The 18,544-nt window shown below is 40.6% G+C and overlaps 1 protein-coding gene across 1 annotated transcript in view; it reads right to left on the bottom strand.

Annotated features, from left to right (window-relative positions):
* The window catches only part of LOC124011234 (low-density lipoprotein receptor-related protein 1B-like), a 196,180-nt gene extending 181,363 nt beyond the window's left edge, over positions 1-14,817 (bottom strand). Inside the window, exon 1 of the mRNA XM_046324387.1 lies at positions 14,595-14,817. Coding sequence (XP_046180343.1) covers positions 14,595-14,679 — 85 coding nt within the window. The 5' untranslated portion in view covers positions 14,680-14,817. The remainder of the gene's footprint in view (positions 1-14,594) is intronic.
* Between the last annotated feature and the right edge of the window lie 3,727 nt (positions 14,818-18,544).

Genomic DNA, 18,544 nt, shown 5'->3' with positions numbered 1-18,544 from the left:
TGAGGAACCATGCTTATATATGCACCACTGCAGACATCTGTGTCATGGGGCCACCCCTATTGCTCCTGCCTTCGTCTTCTCCTTACACCTCCTCCCTAAACCTCTTTTCATCAACAAAGGACGAAGCTTGCTGATCAGTGCTCACATTTCCCCTGACTAAACAATGCCAATTCCTTGTGGTGTGCCCAACATGTATTCTATTGAATATGTAAATACTGTACAAATACACAGATCACTAACAGCCCTGTTCTGTTCTGACAGTTACATTTTGAGTTTAAGGCTAGCTGGGGTAAGTCAATAGTGAAATTTAATCAAATGAAAGGTTTATCTTATTTCTCTGAATAAAGTGTTGGCTGGCAGGTCTGCCAGACAAAATAGTTGTGATGTTTGATTAATAAACCAAATAGCTTTGTTACAAAAAAACGTTCCCTCGTAAGAACGTGAACATTTGTGGAAGTCCTTCCAACCAAAACACAATGTTTCAAAACCAAACGGAAATCATTACTTCTCATCATTAATCAAAACTTCTCTATACATACAAGCTTTCTCTCTCTCTCAACTTCTGGACACTGAACAGCCAAACGTCAAACGTCATATGGTGATGCGGAGCGGAATTGAATGCTAAACAGAGCAACAATGTTCTTTGTTTCACACTGAGTGGTGATGTGATGTTTCCTCTGAAGGCTTGCTGGGAGCAGATGGCGATACAATGTGAGGACAGGGCCATTAGTGAATTCTTCAGTACTTTGGACACTTTGGAGCTGTATGTTCAATGGGAGGATTGGGGACCACATGTACACACACACACATACACACACATATGCACACACATACAGGCATGCAGGCACAAAGGCACACTCATACACACACACACACACACACACACACACACACACACACACACACACACACACACACACACACACACACACACACACACACACACACACACACACACACACACACACACACACACACACACACACACACACACACACACACACACACACACACACACACGTACACACACACGCAGACTCTCACTGCCTGCAGGCATGAGCCAGCATAGTCAGATGGCTACCGACCAGCCTCAGTCTGTAAAATGACATGCCCACAAAGCTCACAGGTGGCTGAGAGGAAGAAACAGACAACCATTCCAGCATATTGGCGCCACATCTTTCCGCTTGTTTGTTTGCCATTGGCGTTGTCTAACTGTCTATACGAGCCATGTGCTGCCATCACACACCACCTCACCACAAAATAGAACACATACAAACTGGAAAATGCAATGAAACCATATGGTCTCATTAGAATATGTGGAAATAGTAACATTTAATCACTGAAGTTAAATGTCAACCAATCTGACATATTATGTCACTAAGAGGTGACATTACGCAGCTAGGCGAAGATACAAATCTAATCTCCGTGGAGTATTGAGTTGTGAAATGAGATTGTAATACAGTTGGATTACCACAGACAGTGCAAAATCCTCAAACTAAATCATTGACTTTTGTGACTGTCATGCTTCATGAGGCCTGTGTGTATTTGTCGTGTAGCTCCCAACTGTGCCCTAACTGTGTTTTAGTCACAAACAAACAGCCACACAGCTTCCATGCAGAAAATGTGGTTCTCCACTTAATAAAACACGCTGTTTGTTTTTGATAATATCAATTGGATGTATTGCTTGACCAGTTAACTGTGAAAGGTCAACTCAGTCATTTGAGAAACATGAAGAAATACCACTGTATCGAAGTACTAAATTATTGATATAAAACAGAGTAGATACAGTAGATGGCTGGTACAGACAAAAGGAAATTGATGATGAGTTTATGTTTAAACAATCAAACAGATTAGCCAGCCACTCAACCATTTTGCCATTTTGTAGTGGAGTGTGTCGAGAGCTTCAAGTTCCTCAGTGTCCACATCACTAAGGACCTATCATGGTCCAAACACACCAACACAGTCGTGACGAGGGCATGACAATGCCTCTTCCCCCTCAGAAGGCTGAAAATATTTGGCATGGGCCCTCAGATCCTTGAAACGTTCTACAGCTGCACCATTGAGAGCATCTTGATTGGCTGCATCACCACTTGATATGGCAGCTGCTCGGCAACCGAACACAAGGCGCTACAGAGGGTAGTGTGTATGGCCCAGTACATCACTGGGGCCGAACTCCTTGCCATCCAGGACCTCTATACCACACGCTTTCAGAGGAAGGCCCTAAAAAGACTCCAGTCATAGATTGTCTATCTGCTACCGCACGGTAAGCAGTACTGGAGTGCCAAGTCTGGGACCAAAAGGCACGGCATCTACCCCCAAGCCGTAAGACTGCTAAACAGTTAATCAAATGGCACCCCGAGACAATTTATATGCATGGACACCCTTCATTATTTATTTATCTTAATTGTTTTGCACTGACTCACTTGCACTGGCTCTATGCACACTCACTAGACTCTACCCATACATACTACACTGACACTGCAACACACACACTACATACGCTCACACAAGACACACACATACACATTATTACATATTGATGTCACGCACACGCAAACACACGCACACGATCACACACACACACACACACACACACACACACACACACACACACACACACACACACACACACACACACACACACACACACACACACACACACACACACACACACACACACACACACACACACACACACACACACACACACACACACACACACACACACACACACACACACACTGTTTATTATATATCCTGATGGCCTAGTCACTTTTACAACTACCCACATGTGCATACTGTATTACCTCAATCTCCTCAGCTTTCTCGTACCCCTGCACATTAACTCGGTACTGGTACTCCTTGTACGTATATAGCCTTGTTATTGTTTTTATTGTGTTACTCTTTCCTTTTTTATTTAGGAAATATGTGTCTTACTTTTTAACTCTGCATTGATGGGAATGGGCTCGTAAAGTAAGCATTTTACCGTAAAGTCTACACCTGTTGTATTTGGTGCATGCGACCAATAAAGTTTGATTTGAACTGACTTTACAGTACAAATGTACCAATATACAGGACTGATCAAAACAGATTACAGATTACAGACGAAAATAGCATCAATAGGACAAACATATGGTTTTCGGTCAAATCGTGGATTAACAAATTTGGGAATAAGGCTGTAAAAGCGAAGTGTTCTTACTGTAAGCAAAAGGTGTCTATGAATATGTTCGAAACACATTTAAATGTCTCAATGAAACCTGAAATTGAACTAGAAATCTAGAAAATCACAAAGGCATTAAAGCGCAACTTTTCTCTTTGCTTTCGATCTGATCAATATTCAATTCCAGTTTCAATCTTTTGACATAATCTGCATGGACATCATTTGAGCAGTAAGTTCTCCCTGCTTATTTGGGTGGCGGTGCTCGGCACTCTGCACCTTGAAGCTGGTGTCATAAGGTCAAGTCGTGGAAAATGAATTGTATTTTATTAATGCAGCGAAGGAGAAACCGAGAGGCACTAATGAAAAAGACCACTTAGCAGCAAATTAAGAAGAATCCTGGTGATTGATGACATTAATAGGAATACTGATCTGGGTGCTGTTGTGAATAACTAAGATTTCAGAGTCCATTATCTCATACACATTTAAGTAGGCTAATTACCATTGCAAGGACAAGTGAGATGGTTGTTATCCATTTTCAAACAAAGGACAAATGGAATATACTCTATATCCCCTTTTCTAACTGTGGATTCAGGGATGGTGCATTGCAGAGCAAATGTGCATTATAGTGTTACAAAAGGCTAACAGCCTCTTTGAGACAGAAGTGGGCTTAATTCATTGCAACCTGATGCAACCCAAGCTTACTGCTCGCGCTCTCTCTCTCTCTCTCTCTCTCTCTCTCTCTCTCTCTCTCTCTCTCTCTCTCTCTCTCTCTCTCTCTCTCTCTCTCGCATTCTCTCTCTCTCTCTCTCTCTCTGTGTGTCTATATCCCTCTCTCTCACTCTCCCTCTCTTCTTTTTCCTTCTATTTCACCCCGGGCACTCAGGAGGATGTGTGCCCATGCAGAAGCAGAGTACAGACTTTTAAGGGGTCTGTCAGGAATGACTTTTCATATAGAGGTACAATTCCAAGGAATTATATTTTGTGTTTCTTCAGTGTAGATGGCCCAAAAACATACATGAAATCCAGAACAACACACACCCACATGCACGCACGCACGCACGCACACACACACACACACACACACACACACACACACACACACACACACACACACACACACACACACACACACACACACACACACACACACACACACACACACACACACACACACACACACACACACACACACACACACACACACACACACACACACACACACACACACACACACACACACACACACACACACACACAGGATGTCGCTATTAAGCACGAGAATGTTATTGTGATGCAGTGATGATTTATTACAGTCTGACAGGGGAACAAAGCGACCCACTTGGAGAATAATTAGAAATGGGCTGAAACACGACATCATCAATGTTTACCCTCTTTTACCCTTCTATAACTGTGATTACTTTTTTAAAAACATTATTTTTTTAGTGGTAAATATTAACCAAAGTCAGACGACACCTGCTAGGGGAGTCTAGACAGTGTAAAGTCTGAAGTACTGTTTGAGAATAGGTCATAAGGTCATAAAGTCATAAACATAGCACCATAAGGTCATAACATGATAAGGTAATCACATGGTCATCGCACCACAAGGTCATCGCACCATAAGGTTATCGCACCACAAAGTCATAGCATCATAAGGACATAAGGTCACACAATAATTGTACTGTCCTACAATTGCATCAAACAAGTTTTTAACCCCGTCTAGGGTCTTTTTGACCTCAGAGGCATATTTGTGATAGCCCAAAGGTGGTTTATTCAATTGTTCCACATAATCGTGATTTGGTCAATCAACTTGTTCTAAACAAATCTCAATCATTGCTTAGTGTTCCCGTATCAATTTTTCATTTTATTCAAGTCCTTTAGGGTAATTTAGACCCCAGCCAAAAACACCCAATTCTGCCTATAGTAATTGTATAAGTAGAACCTTTATTTGAATGAGCCAATTGGAAGCTGGGGATGATTATTAGGTGGCCATGATGGTGTGAGGGCCAGATTGGGAATTTAGCCAGGACACCGGGGTTTTTGTTTTAGAATTTTTTTAAATCTTTATTTAACTAGGCAGGTCAGTTAAGAACAAATTCTAATTTTCAATGATGGCCTAGTGGGTTAACTGTCTTGTTCAGGGGCAGAACGTCAGATTTTTACCTTGTCAGCTCGGGATTTGATTTTGCAACCTTTTGGTTATTAGTTCAACGCTCTAACCACTAGGCTACCTGCCGTTAACAAGCCTACTCTTTCCATGAGAGCCATGGAAAGAGTGACGTCATAACGTCCCATCCAAAAGACGGATTATGTCATCAGAGGATGGAGGGGGACCTGTATCAATGATTTTGACCAGATAAGACAGATCACCTTCAGAGATGGAGAACCTTAATGTACTCACCTATGAATATAACTGTATAACCAGATTTCCAGACTGAGTGAAGCATCTATGAACGTTGGAACATCTTGAAGAACAAGTACCATCTCCACCCGGCACAGCCAGAAGAGGACTGGCCACCCCTCAGAGTCTGGTTCCTCTCTAGGTTTCTTCCTAGGTTCCTGCCTTTCTAAGGAGTTTTTCCTAGCCACCATGCTTCCTTCCACATGTGCATTGCTTGCTGTTTGGGGTTACAGGCTTGGTTTCTGTATAGCACTTTGTGACATCTGCTGATGTAAAAAGGGCTTCATAAATACATTTTATTTATTGATCGATTGACTGACCATGTGCAAAAATCTAAATGACCTTAGATATATGCTTAGTTGCAGTCAATGCAGCTCATAAAGCTATGTCAGTAGCATGCATACTTGGTAAAACTGTAATACAGAAACCAGCTACCCATGAATATACACATAGGGGGTGCATTTTCACACAGGTTTTACGCCAGTGTTTTACCCAAAAGGCAAAAAGGTTTCTGTTTCCATTTATGCTGGCCAGCACCCGTGTCTCACTGCACTCTTAAATAAATAATAAGAAAAGGGTTCTATTGCTTTCTTCATATATGTCACCCTTAACCTTTTTGATTTTTTTTTAAATCAGAACTCCAGGGGTTCTTCTTCACTGAACCAAAACTGGTTCCATATAGAACCTTTGTGTTCCATATAGGGTTCTTTGTATAGGGTTCTATATGGAACCAATTTCTGTTTTATATAGAACCATAAGGGGAGCCATCTATGAAGCAAACATAGAACCATTTTTGGTTCTATCCAGAACCTTTTTCTCTAGGAGTGTGGGCCATGGCTCCGGCAGACCTGCTCTTACCTGGGACCAAAGCCAGGCCACTGGTACTTTTTAGCCTTCATTTACATAACAATGGCCAGCTGTACCCTTTAACACTTTCTCACAAAGCAACTGTTTTGATTATGCAGAGGTTGTTGATTCTGCCCTTCACAAGTCCTTACTGTCAGCCCTAGCTATGAAAACAATAATTTCCCTAGTTTAACATAATGGTGTATACACTAGTGTCACACTGGTGTTACAGTTGAAAAGCAGCATTAATGCTGTGTTGGTGTGTATTATCAGAAAACAAAAAGATTATACTGAAAACGTTCTATAAATACCAGAATTCCTGTAATATCCTCCAATATTCTATATGTGTAACTTACTATGATATGATAAGCTATACCATTTGGTTTGAAGTGAATTTGAGGGTTTGGGTATGCTTTTTGAAACATCCTGTCATAGTCTGTACCACCATTTTTCCCATAACAGCAATGCTAATGCTGACTGTGGGGTAAGTTACACTTTTTTGGTCACTGTCTCCCAGGACCACTTTTTTAACTGAATTGAATCACTTTTTGTTAGTAAAATTATGTTTATTTTAAATGTTGGTCAACTGCCACTTTAAATGGCAGTCGTTGATACCACATAAATACAACAAAATAAATATTTACTTCAACATTCTGAAAACGAAATGATTATTTAATCAAATGATGGTAAACACTATTGTATATTGTACATTGTAAAACAGCTGCACATTTTCTAAAGAATATGCTAATCAAATGTAATTTTGCTAAAATAACAGTATGCTTTGGTCATTTTTTATTTCAGATAACATTAATTACATGTGTAACGATGTTTAGATAAGAAATAAGTTGATACTTTGTGATGATTGTTGCTTTTTCCAAAAGTTTGTTATTGGGGTCAAAATGACTCCAGAGGGTTAAACGTGTAGCAGTAAATGGTATCATATAAATAACTTGTTTTTTAGAAGAAAGAGAATATTACTAATGTACTAATTAGTATACTAATACACTAATATATACTAGTATATATTAATATACTAATATACTAATATATAATATACTATATATAGTTATCTTAGTTACTTTACACACTTTGCCAAATGTTCAATTGTCCTATACCACCTTACATTCAAATATATCAGGAACTGACCTCCAAGACAAACATTCATTCTGCGATTCATTTTAAAGTGTCACATCTCAGCATATCAGAAAAATAATTGTAATTTAACCATTTAACCTTTGTAGAGGAGAGATCCTTGAATTCCTCTAGTTTAGACACACACGGGCCTATAGCCAGGCTTTGCTTCGACCCTCATCGGGGAGAGAGGAGGTACAGTAATATTTAATAGGCTAGAGTCTCCACTGCTATTTCTCTGGAGGATACGGTGCCTCAATTCATATCTGAGTCCTTGGAAGAAAAGTTATTACTGTGCTTTTGTCCCAAATGGCACCCTATTCCATACATGGGCCCTGGTCAAAAGTAGTGCACAATGTAGGGAATAGGGTGCCATTTGCAAGATTCTGAGCTGTGACATTCCATTGGTTCAGCTACATTGGATTGGGCCAACTAGTCTGTCGGGATGATAAGCACAAAAAGCTTCCTTCCACTTAACCATGAAGGAGATGCATAGATAGTGCTGCCAATGTGTGGCATGAGGTACTTGCTATTACACACTTGAAAATGTGGAGGCTCAAAATGCACCGTAACTGCTCAGTGAATTAGGTAATGTACCACAGCCACCAGGGCTGCCAGAAAACTTGTGGCGAGACAGCATTTGCCCCAGTTCTTTTCAATCACCAAACACGTTTACCAGACATATTCATTAGTTTATGTCATGGGGGGAAAAAATGCAATGGAAAAGAAGGCAGGCGTTTCTTATTGGCCAAGTTGACATAGTACCTCCCCCAACTTTAGCCTGTTTGCCTCTGTTTTTTCGAGTGAATACAACCCTGTTACTGGGAATTCACACGGTAACCCCCACGCTCACAGCGACAGGTGGATTCGCTTATCAGTCACAGTGGTTTCCTAGCTACAGCCCACAGAGCCTTAATTTTTCAGTTTTTGATTTGTTAAAAAAGTTTGAAATATCCAATAAATGTCGTTCCACTTCATGATTGTGTCCCACTTGTTGTTGATTCTTCACAAAAAAATACAGTTTTATATCTTTATGTTTGAAGCCTGAAATGTGGCAAAAGGTCGCAAAGTTCAAGGGGGCCGAATACTTTCGCAAGGCACTGTAATTCTATCCTGCGTATTCTATAGATATACAAAATAATCTATCCACACACAAGTGTCTATATTGTCTGTACATCCCATCACATACTGTACCAGTAAAAAGTGTGGACACACCTACTCATTCTAGGGTTTTTCTTTATTATTACTATTTTGTACATTGTAGAATAATAGTGATGACATCAGAACTATGAAATAACACATATGGCATCATGTAGGAACCAAAAAAGTTAAACAAATCAAAATATATTTCATTTATTTTTGATTCTTCAAAGAGCCAACCGACAGCTTTGCACACTTTTGGCATTCTCTCAAGCAGCTTCATGAGGTAGTCACCTGGAATGCATTTCAGTTAACAGGTGTGTCTTGTTAAAAGGTAATTTGTGGAATGTCTTTCCTTCTTAATGCGTTTGAGCCAATCAGTTGTGTTGTGACAAGGTAGGGGTGGTATACAGAAGATAGCCCTATTTGGTAAAAGACTAAGTCCATATTATGGCAAGAACAGCTCAAATACGCAAAGGGAAACGACAGTCCAGCATTACTTTAAAACATGAAGGTCAGTCAATATGGAAAATGTCAAGAACTTTTAAAGTTTCTTCAAATGCAATGGCAAAAACCATCAAGCACTATGATGCAACTGGCTCTCATGAGGACCGCCACGGGAAAGGAAGACCCAGAGTTACATCTGCCGCAGAAGATAAATTCATAAGTTAACTGCACATCAGATTGCAGCTCAAAGAAATGCTTCACGGAGTTCAAGTAACAGACACATGTCAACATCAACTGTTCAGAGGAGACTGTGGGAATCAGGCCTTAATGGGTCGAATTGCTGCTAAAGGACACCAATAAGAAGAAGAAACTTGCTTGGGCCAAGAAACATGAGCAATGGACATTAGGCCGGTGGAAATCTGTTCTTTGGTCTGATGAATCCAAATTTGAGATTTTTGGTTCCAACCGCAGTGTCTTTGTAAGACACAGAGTAGGTGAACGGATGATCTCCGGAGGTATGATGGTGTCGGGGTGCTTTGCTGGTGAAACTGTCAGTGATTATTTTTAGAATTCAAGGCACACTTAACCAGCATGGCTACCACAGCATTCTGCAGCAATATACCATCCCATCTGGTTTGCGCTTAGTGTGACTATCATTTGTTTTTTAACAGGACAATGACCCAAAACACACCTCCAGGCTGTGTAAGGGCTATTTGACCAAGAAAGGGAGTGATGGAGTGCTGCATCAGATGGCCTGGCCTCCACAATCACCTGACCTCAACCCATTTGAGATGGTTTAGGATGAGTTGGACCACAGAGTGAAGGAAAAGCAGCTACCTTGTGCTCAGCATATGTGGGAACTCCTTCAAGACTGTTGGAAATGCATTCCTTGTGAAGCTGGTTGAGAGAATGCCAAGAGTGTTTAAAGCTGTCATCAAGGCAAGGGTGGCTACTTTGAAGAATCTAAAATCTAAAATATATTTTGATTTGTTAAACACTTTTTTTGGTTACTACATGATTCCATATGTGTTATTTCATAGTTTTGATGTCTTCCCAATTATTCTACAATGTAGAAAATAGTACAAATAAAGAAAAACCTTTGAATGAAGTAGGTGTGTCCAATCATTTGACTGGTAGTGTATACGTATATATTTATACTCAGGACTCCGACATTGCTCATCCTATTATTTATATATTTCTTAATTCCACTTTTAGATCTGTGTGTATTGTTGTGCATTATTAAATATTACTGCACTACTGGAGCTAGGAACACAAGCGTTTCTCTACACCCGCAATAACATCTGCTAAATATGTGGATGTGATCAATAAAATGCGATTTAATTTGACTTGGCTTCTTTCTTTGCTCACACTCCTCTCTGATCTGTGGAATCCGACTTTGTGAATGTGTTATCTAGTGGAAACTCTCCTCTCCTGTCTGCCTGGTTTCCTGCCGCATGATAGAGTGAACACACATCTTCATGAAAAACAAGGTATGTGTTAATAAAAGCAGTTTAAAAAAGCAGTTGAGTTGTCCTCTAAAATGATCTAGAATGATCCAATCTATAGCTAGCTAACAAAACTACTAATGTTTTTAGAGTAGGCTAGCTAAATAGCTAGGTAGCTAACATTAGCTAGCTAGTTTTATGCAATCATGCAGCCAGCAGCTAACCAGTATTGTTCTTTGGCATATTATTTTATTTCCACTGCTGGTAAATACAAACAAATGTTTTTGTTCAAAGTACAAAACCTACCAATTCTGCCACAGAGCAGTCTACACAGACAATATGAACACATTTGTTCAACCTTAACAGATGGCAAATGCAGAAATATAAAATTGATGGTTTCTAGCACCACCATAACTTTCACAAATACAGAGACAAGCAGACATCATGACATCGGTCTTTTCAACTAGCTAGTGCATAGTGACACCTATTGTTATGAACTGGTAATGCAGGTTTGGTTAGAATAAAGTGCTATAGAAATGGGAGGTATTATTTTCAATGAAAATGTTGAAAGTAGCTGATTTAATGATTGAATATATGAATTCTAAAGGCAATCAGTTCCTACAGTGAGCACCAGGGAACCAATCTCTGGTGGGCCAGGAGACCAAGAAAACAACACAAGCATATTTGTTTTATGACTTACCCATAAAGAATTGTGTTCATTGTAACCCTCCCTGCCTTGTTAAAAAGTGTATAGTCATGGCCAAAAGTTTTGAGAATGACACAAATATACATTTTCACAAAGTCTGCTGCCTCAGTTTGTATGATGGCAATTTGCAAATACTCCAGAATGATATGAAGAGTGTTCAGATTAATTGCAATTCATTGCAAAGACCATATTTGCCATGCAAATGAACTGAATCCCCCCAAAAGATTTCCACTGCATTTCAGCCCTGCCACAAAAGGACGAGCTGACATTATGGCAGTGATTTTCTCGTTAACACAGGTGTGAGTGTTGATGAAGACAAGGCTGGAGATCACTCTGTCATGCTGATTGAGTTCAAATAACAGACTGCAAGCTTCAAAAGGAGGGTGGTATTTGGAATCTTTGTTCTTCCTCTGTCAACCATGGTTACCTGCAAAGAAATGCATGCCGTCATCATTGCTTTGCACAAAAAGGGCTTCACAGGCAAGGATATTGCTGCCAGTAAGATTGCAGCTAAATCAACCATTTATCGGATCATCAAGAATTTCAAGGAGAGCGGTTCAAATGTTGTGAAGAAGGCATCAGGGCGCCCAAGAAAGTCCATCAAGCTCCAGGCCGGTCTCCTAAAGTTGATTCAGCTGCGGGATCGGAGCACCACCAGTACAGAGCTTGCTCAGGAATGGCATCAGGCAGGTGTGAGTGCATCTGCACACGCAGTGAGGTGAAGACTTTTGGAGGATGGCCTGGTGTCAAGAAGGGCAGCAAAGAAGCCACTTCTCTAGGAAAAAAATCAGGGACAGACTGATATTCTACAAAAGGTACAGGGATTGGACTGCCGAGGACTGGGGTAAAGTCATTTTCTCTGATTAATCCACTTTCCGGTTGTTTGGGGCATCCAGAAAAAAAAGCTTTTCCAGAGAAGACAAGGTGAGGGCTACCATCGGTCCTGTGTCATACCAACAGTAAAGCATCCTGAGACCATTCATGTGTGTGGTTGCTTCTCAGCCAAGGGAGTGTGCTCACTCACAATTTTGCCAAAGAACACAGCCATGAATAAAGAATGGTACCAACACATCCTCCAAGAGCAACTTCTCCCAACCATCCAGGAACAGTTTGGTGACTAACAATGCCTTTTCCAGCATGATGGAGCACCTTGCCATAAGGCAAAAGTGATAACTAAGTGGCTCGGGGAACAAAACATCTATATTTTGGAACCATGGCCAGGAAACTCCCCAGATTTAATCCCATTGAGAACTTGTGGTCAATCCTCAAGAGTCGGGTGGACAAACAAAACCCACAAATTCGGACAAACTCCAAGCATTGAATATGCAAGAATGGGATGCCATCAGTCAGGCTGTGGCCCAGAAGTTAATTGACAGCATGCCAGGGCAGATTGCAGAGGTCTTGAAAAAGAAGGGTCAACACTGCAAATATTGACTATTTTACATCATCTTCATGTAATTGTCAATAAAAGCCTTTGACACGTATGAAATGCTTGTAATTATACTTCAGCATTCCATAGTAACATCTGACAAAAATATCGAAAGACACTGAAGCAGCAAACTTTGTGGAAATTTGTGTCATTTTTGTGTCATTCTCAAACCTTTTGGCCACGACTGTGTAGTGTTACATGTAACCATGCCTTGTATAAAGCTTACATAATTAATAATTGTCGAAGAGCTTTGTAATCAGATGAACAAATAAAAAAAATTATGACATAAAATGACAATATTTTTACTTTCAAATATTTATTTTTCAACGTCTACTGATTAACATTTTGTGTGTGTGTGTGTGTGTGTGTGTGTGTGTGTGTGTGTGTGTGTGTGTGTGTGTGTGTGTGTGTGTGTGTGTGTGTGTGTGTGTGTGTGTGTGTGTGTGTGTGTGTGTGTGTGTGTGTGTATAGAGTGAAATTAATATTTAAAGACATGTTTAGCATAACACAGCCCTGCTATAGTAAACTACAGAATGTAGTGCCTTCAGAAAGTATTCACACCCCTTGACTTTTTCCACATTTTGTCACTGGTTTTTGTTGTCCAATGCAATTGTTGTCTCTGGCTCTTTTGAAATCAGATCCAGAATGAAAAATAACCAAGCTTGTGGTCGTTTGAACGGTTTTGATCCACCTAGGGACAGGAGTGTTTCCAAATCACATGACCTGACAAGAAAAAACCCAACCCTATAGTCATAGCACAGATGATAAGGGAAGCGATCTATGGCAATAATATTTTGTCATAGCCTACGAATAGTACACCGAGTTTTACCTGACCAAGTCATGAGACCAGGAAAAACTCCATGCCCCAGAAAAAAAAATTCATTTTTCCATACCATTTTCTCTAACTTGTGGTGTCACCTCTGCCAGCCACTGAAAACACGTATGGAAGGAACAGATCTATTTCTGTCCGAGTATGTTTACTCCATATCCTCTATCATTAAGACACAATTCGTATTTGCTAAGGCAGCAATGGAGTTGTCAATATTGGATTACCTCTATAAAAAAAAGCCGACTGTGGATAAACTGTAATGATATTGGTCATTTATGGTCGATCTAGTGTTGGGCGTAAGGTCTTCCTCCAGCAGTAGCCTAGCACATATTTCAGAGGTTGATATTGGTCCGGCAGGCTAAACAGGTGAGCATGTAATGAACAAGCTGACCGGATGGGTTTCATTAACCAGTAGCCAGTATCTTAGTGGACATACTGATGTTGAGCAAGTATACAGCCTACGACCGTATTTGAGTATTTGGTACCATTGTATGGAGTTTCTTTGCGTGATTCTTTTTTTCATTGACACATTTTCAACTGCATATAGCCCTAAACATTAGCAATCAATGGTGAATTAATTCCCATCTGTTATAAATATATTTGAACAAGCCCGTATTGTTAAGGCTTTGCAACAAAATGGTTAATGTGGGTGGGTTATAAAGTTAAAACAACACATGGAAAGTGGTAGCCTACCTAATAGTCAGTTATACAATATCAAAGAATCATCTTATTTGGGTTAAATCACTGGATGAATAGAGCAGACTTCCGTTCATCTCCTGCATCATGCATGTTCTCTATAATAATAGCATACAAAAACTTCCACCAGAATTCGCATTATTAGTGACAGTGCACATCACACGCAGTAATTCAGAGATTTGTCATTCGGGGATTTGTTACAAGGCTTGCTAAAGAACACAACACATAGGCCGACATGACAAAAAGCCAAGGACAAGGTCATAAAATGATTTTGGAAATCTATGATTGTGAGGTGATGATGATGATGATGAAAATATACTAATAGATGGCTTTTCGACTGTAATAGCACAACATGAACTTGTTTTACCTTGATCTGCCCCCTCAGTTGTCAGCATTTTAGCAATTTGAAATAATCCCGATATGGTCAAAAAAGCTAAAATAAAGTCGGACATCGTTGCGGATCAAAACTGGCCGCAGCACTTCATTCACTCACGTCCTGGTCCGGTTGTAACGTTCAGAAATGTCAAATGAAGATAGCCACTTCGCTTGTCACGCAAACCTTTCCTTTTTACCTATACCCTTCCCAGCTGTATGTGAGCGAGTGGAGGACACTGTGAAAGCATGCGAGAGATAGAAAAGGTAGGAGGGGAGGAAGGCGGGAGGGAGGTAGGGTTACCGGCGCGGGGAGATAATGTTTCTATCACTTTTCAACACTGAGGGTCTATATTACATAGCCTGGCCTCTCATTTGAAAACGTGACGATGTTTCTCGTGTGTGTGTGTGTTCGTGAGAGAGAGAGAGAGAGAGAGAGAGAGAGAGAGAGAGAGAGAGAGAGAGAGAGAGAGAGAGAGAGAGAGAGAGAGAGAGAGAGAGAGAGACTATTAATTTAATTGACAGTAGGGAAGTACATATATGTGTATCTCTTCGCCTTCATCTACAGTGGTGTATTCTGAGAATTGTCAGTAATATTGAGGTATACAAATCTCAGCACTTTTAAAGGGTTAATGTTTTCCAGAAGAAGTATTGGATTACTTAGTCCAGGGTTTCCTAAACTAAGTGGTGTAAAATACTTAGGTAAAAATAATTTAAAGTACTACTTAAGTAGTTTTTTGGGGGTATCTGTACTTTACTTTACTATTTATAGTTTTGACAACTTTTACTTTTACTTCACTACATTCCTAAAATAATGTACTTTTTACTCCATACATTTTCCCTGACACCCAAGAAGTACTTGTTATATTTTGACAGGAAAATTGTCCAATTCACACACTTATCAAGAAAACATCCCTGGTCATCCCTACTGCCTCTGATCTGGCGGACTCACTAAACACATGCTTTGTTTGTAAATGAATGTCAGAGTGTTGTAGTGTACCCCTGACTATCCATAAATAAATAAAAAACAAGAAAATTGTGTTGTCTGGTTTGCGTAATATAAGGGATTTGAAATTACTAATACTTTATTTTAGATTCTTAAGTACATTTTTAGCAATTCCATTTACTTTTGATATTTAAGTATATTTTAAACCAAATACTTTTAGACTTTTACTCAAGTAGTATTTTGCTGGGTGACTTTCACTTTTACTTTAGTCATTTTCTATTAAAGTATATTTACTTTTACTCAAGTTTGACTTTTGAGTACTCTTCACACCACTGCCCAAACTCGGCTTTGCCCCTCCCCCCAAAGAATGTGCACTGGGGACGATGGCGATGACCTAGGACCGAGTTTGGGAAATCCTGATATAGTCCAGCAATCTGAGTAACTAAGGGCTTCTTCTCTGCAGGGCCCATTGTGTATATGAACTCCATTTTAGTCTGTTAAAATTATAAGTCTCCTCTCCTTTCCTCTCCTCTCATTCAAGTCCCACCAATGAGCCTGCCAGATCTTAAACTGTAATGATTCAGCCACTGTCTGATCTCTCTGGTTTGGCTTCCCCTGAGGTGATGCAGCAGGATGGTCCCTCCATTCTCTCTATTAGCCTGTGGCAGCCCCACTCTCCATGCCCCTTTTCAAATATGGAATATGCAGGCCAGGGGCAGCCTAACGACACAGATAAAATACCCCAACTGATGTGGATGTAATAATGTAGTGTAATTGCAAAACCATTCACTGTATGTCCATGCAGTGTGTGTGTCTGTGTGTGTGTGTGTGTGTGTGTGTGTGTGTGTGTGTGTGTGTGTGTGTGTGTGTGTGTGTGTGTGTGTGTGTGTGTGTGTGTGTGTGTGTGTGTGTGTGTGTGTGTGTGTGTGTGTGTGTGTGTGTGTGTGTGTGTGTGTGTGTGTGTGTGTGTGTGTGTGTGTCAAAGGTCAAGGTCAAATAGGGGGTGCTTATATTTGTCCTGTTTCACTGCATGTACAAGTGGATAACCTATACGAGTGTCAGGAAATGTAAATGTCTTTTTTGCATATCCCACTCCCAGAGTGGGATCACAGCCAGGGATCCCATCTCATCACATCCAGTCTCATCCCATCTTTCAGTTTTCAGAGATTGTCATTCCTCACCCATATGCCCCTGATTGTTTACAGACTTGTGCTGGACCTGGGGTACTGGTAAAGGGGCAGGCTCCTGAATTTCAATCGAGCATCACAAAGGAGGTCAGTGTCCTAGGAGGGAGTTAGCTAGCTGAGTGTTCCAGTCCCCCGGCGTAGTGGATGAACAGAAGCAGCTGCTGTCTGCCTTGCTAACTGTCTTATACTACACTGGTGGAGCCAGAGCCACACCAGTGAAGCTTACAGTAGTCTCAGTCAGAAGACAGACAGGTCCAGAGTGCAAGGGCCTTCTCCACCCCCTCCTGGGCAATCATGGTGATGAAGTACTGAAATTAGAAATGGCATCCAACATACACATCTAGAATCTCTTGTGGAAGGCTAATGTACCCAGCCTCGAAAGACCTGCAGCTTATCCTCACCCTAAGATTTATTTCCACTCCCTTATCCTGGCTTGGCTTTTGTGATATTTTAGGTTCCTTTTAGGTTCCAATAGTGTGTGGTACTTCGCTGCCCCCTACAGGGATTTATTTTCATGTACACACAGACAGAGCAAGAGAGAGAGAGAGAGAGAGAGAGAGAGAGAGAGAGAGAGAGAGAGAGAGAGAGAGAGAGAGAGAGAGAGAGAGAGAGAGAGAGAGAGAGAGAGAGAGAGAGAGAGAGAGAGACTGGGTGCCATCACAGCAGCAATATTTGTGACCTGTTGCCACAAGAAAAGGGCAAACAGGGAAGAACAAACACCATTGTGAATACAACCCATATTTATGTTTATTTATTTTGTACTTTAACTTTCTGCACATCTCTACACTGTGTATAGACATAATATGATATTTGAAATGTCTTTATTATTTTGTAATTTCTGTGAGTGTAATGTTTACTGTTAATTTTATTGTTTATTTCACTTTTGTTTCTTATCTACTTCACTTGCTTTGGCAATGTTAACATATGTTTCCCATGCCAATAAAGCCCTTGAATTGAATAGAATTGAATTGAGAGAGAGAGAGCGAGAGAGCGAGAGAGAGAGCGAGAGAGACAGAGAGAGAGACAGAGAGAGAGACAGAGAGAGAGAGAAGATGAAAAAGATAGGAGAAAATCCAATAATAGAGACCATTTCCAACATCACTGTCTAGAAGGCTAGCTGACAACCAGTCAATAGTGCTCAGTAAGGAGGCCATGTAGCCCATAAAGATGCGTTATCCTCCATGTTTCTGAAGAAGAGGGCCCTGGAGACATGTCCCAGCACAAAGCAGAGGCAGCAAAGAGCTCCTCTCTTCTTACAAATGAGCCACAGAAGAGTCCATTAAAACCATGGAGGTCAGCACTTGTCATATCCCAACATACAGTACAAGCTATCCAAGACCTTCAATATATAGCTGACATTGAAACAAAATAAAGTTATCTGTGTGAGTAGACTGCAATGGAGTGGGGGAGATAGAGGATAGTGGATACACTCTTCGAAGTACACAATTTACTTTCAATCATATTGTGAAGAGATCTACACATGCGTATGCTGCTTTCAGATATTGTTACAATGTGAGATGCTTGGGCTTGTTTGAAGGAGAGCAGTTCTGTCCGTGGTCAAAAAGCAAAAGCAGCAAGGTTTTACCTCTGGGACAGCTCCGTTGTATACAGTACCACAACAAAGAACCATTCCCTATGTAAGTGCACTACTTTTGACCCGGGCCCATATGGCTCTTGTCAAAAGTAGAACACTATTTACAGGGAATAAGGTGGGTTGGAACCAACCTCTTGCTCAACCTCTCCTTCTTCAGAATTGACTACTTCCTACACGAGACACGTCGATGTAATTGTCAGACAGATATCCCTCCTGAA

This window comes from Oncorhynchus gorbuscha, linkage group LG23 (genome assembly GCF_021184085.1).
Source record: "Oncorhynchus gorbuscha isolate QuinsamMale2020 ecotype Even-year linkage group LG23, OgorEven_v1.0, whole genome shotgun sequence".
NCBI lineage: Eukaryota > Metazoa > Chordata > Actinopteri > Salmoniformes > Salmonidae > Oncorhynchus > Oncorhynchus gorbuscha.
This window is presented reverse-complemented; position numbering and strand designations above follow the sequence as displayed.